The sequence below is a fragment of the Plectropomus leopardus genome, unplaced genomic scaffold (genome assembly GCF_008729295.1).
Source record: "Plectropomus leopardus isolate mb unplaced genomic scaffold, YSFRI_Pleo_2.0 unplaced_scaffold17349, whole genome shotgun sequence".
In the NCBI taxonomy this organism is placed as follows: Eukaryota; Metazoa; Chordata; class Actinopteri; order Perciformes; family Serranidae; genus Plectropomus; species Plectropomus leopardus.
In genome coordinates this window covers 1-2802 of record NW_024618664.1, presented here as the reverse complement: position 1 = coordinate 2802, position 2802 = coordinate 1, and the positions used below count along the sequence as shown (strand labels likewise).

Below are 2802 nucleotides of genomic sequence, written 5' to 3'. Positions count from 1 at the left end.
TATCTGCTGGGCAGGTGATGATAATTCACTGATCTTGATCTGACATATTTTCGATTTTGTCACTAACATAACACATGTCATAATTTGCTTTGACAGGCGTTGATGGTCAGACTCTGACAGAATCTGAACCAGTCATTAAAAGGCCTGGAGAATCCCACCAATTGACCTGTTCAGCCTCTGGATTCACATTCAGCAGCTACGAAATGACCTGGGTCAGACAGGCTCCTGGAAAAGGACTGGAATGGGTTGCCTGGATTGATGATGGTAGTGGTAGCAGCAAATACTACTCTCAGTCAGTTCAAGGCCGGTTTACCATCTCCAGAGACAACAGCAGACAGCAGCTGTATCTGCAGATGAACAGTCTGAAGACTGAAGATTCTGCTGTTTATTATTGTGCTCGAGACACACAGTGACTGAAGCTGGTTGGGCAGTTGCACAAAATCCTAAAGTGCTAATCTTTGAGGCTGATAGAGGCCAAGTATGAAATATTTTTATAGTATTCATATTACATATAATAATTAACTTTCTGCACTATTGTCTAGATGCTGTTTATGTTATGCATTTATTTTTTTCATCCTACCTTGTTCCCTGTATTATGTAAAGACTGGAAAACCCACACATAAAAAACTCAATAAACTTGTTGCCATTACAAACACTAAACATTTCTGCACATTCAGACATAATAATTTCTATTTTTGAAGGTAAACAGAGATATAAAATGAGAATGAAAAATATTGTTGCAGTTTCATTTCTAAAATCACTGGGGCTGTCAGTGTCAAGTTTATTTCTCTTCTGTTTCTAAAAGGAGACACTTAGATCTGATGTTCTCATTTATTTAAACTGGCTCATGCTTGAATAGTGAGAAATTCATATTTCTCTATATTACAAATGAAAAGGTCAATGAGAAAATTTAGCTCTTTACCTCAAATACTGCAGTTAAATAAAAATAATTTCTGAGAGAAGACAGCACTGATCTATACAGATGACATGGGTGATGACAGCATATTAGAAAGTCAAAATTGTTCTTACAATGCAGATCTTAATGTGATGTCTATGTTAATATTCATATTAATAATAATAAGGGCACTTATTGCTGTTTACAATAATATGTAAGAAATTCTATAATGTTCTTAATCGCATTAATGGTTTGCAGTTAAAGTAAAATTGCTTCATTTCTGTAAATGCAGTGACCTTTAAAAAATGTAACATGAGCAATGAAAATGAAACAACATTAATGCAAATTTCCAGGCATGTTTTAACTCTGCAGATATAATAAAACTGAACAACTGGTTGCATTCAGACCAACGTTGATGCTTCATATGTTTGCTTCTATGCAAACTCAGTGATCTTCCTCATTACTCAGCTATAAAAACGTCACATCAGGCCGTCAGTGGAGTTCACAGCACGTCAGTTTCAACAAAAACCATGTTCTCTGCAGCTCTGCTGCTGCTGTTGGCAGCTGGATGTGAGTCTTTCTGAAATGATCAAAAACTTGTTACAGTCCTTCTTTTTACTGTTAAACTTCTTACTTTGTAACGATTTATTTTCTCAACAGGTGTGAAGTGTGAACAGCTGACACAGCCAGCCTCTGTGACTGTGCAGCCAGGTCAACGTCTGACCATCACCTGTCAGGTCTCTTATGCTCTAAGCAGCTATCGCACACACTGGATCAGACAGCCGGCAGGGAAAGGACTGGAGTGGGTTGGAGGCAAATATACCGGAGATTCATTCTACAAAGATTCACTGAAGAACAAGTTCAATATTGACTTAGACACCTCAAGCAACATAGTGACTCTAAACGGACAGAATCTGCAGCCTGAAGACTCTGCTGTGTATTACTGTGCCAGAGAGTCACAGTAACACAAACCATCAGAAGACCTGAACAAAAACCCCTCAGTGCCTGAACACTTGTGACATGAAGCCACCAGAGGAGGAGCCCTCAGACCACTAATGATTTCAACAGCAGCTCAGAGAGGCAGTCTTTAGATTTGTAAATACTTTGACATTAAAATCACTGATACGTCAGCGTCTGTGAATATAAGCTTTCAAGTGACAAATATATTCAGCTAACAACTTGACTTTAAAAGCTTGTGATGTAACAACAGTTAAAATTAATCTTTAGAAAGTCAGAAAATGTTTAGCCATTTTTATGGTGATGGTGATTAGTCAAACTACAAAAAAAGTTCATTATAATAACTTTCTTAAGTGATCAGAAATTTAAGGGGCCAGAACAGTGAGTGGTTGGTCACTGAGAACAAAACCAGAAAAAGTAAACATTGCCATCTGAATTCCACAAATTGCCCTGCTCCTGAAACCCCTCCTCTCTGCACCAAACCAGTGACAGGAAGGTGAAATCACAAGACTTAAAAAAAATAGTGACATTGTTAAAAAACAAATAACCTGTCATTAAAAAAGACAGACAAAATGAAAGACTTACATACTGAATAAAAAAAACACTTCACTTCATAATTCATGAAATAACAAAAGGAAACAAGATAACAAGATTGAGAGATTGTTTTGTTTAATTTTCAGTGTAACTTTCTTGAGAGCCAAATATTTATTACAATGCCAATACAACTTTTTCAAATACAAATGTTTCAGTGCTGATGTTTACTTTTTCAGTTCAGGTTTTGTTTAGTTTTATTGTCATTGTTCTGGCCTCATAGAAATCTAAGTTAATCCTTCTCTTTGTGTGAACTGAAGAATGGCATCTGAACATTTCATCTTCATCTTGACAATTTAAATGAACTTCAGTCAGCTAATATACAATCATCAGTATGTAAATCAGCCTCTGTGTGTGTT

At 36.5% G+C, this 2802-nt stretch overlaps 1 gene segment (V, D, J or C); it reads left to right on the top strand.

Moving 5' to 3' along the window:
* Positions 1-1322: 1322 nt before the first annotated feature.
* Positions 1323-1875, top strand: LOC121964820. The segment is given in 2 exon segments: positions 1323-1465; positions 1556-1875. Coding segments are annotated over 2 exon segments (345 nt in total).
* The last annotated feature ends 927 nt before the right edge of the window (positions 1876-2802 follow it).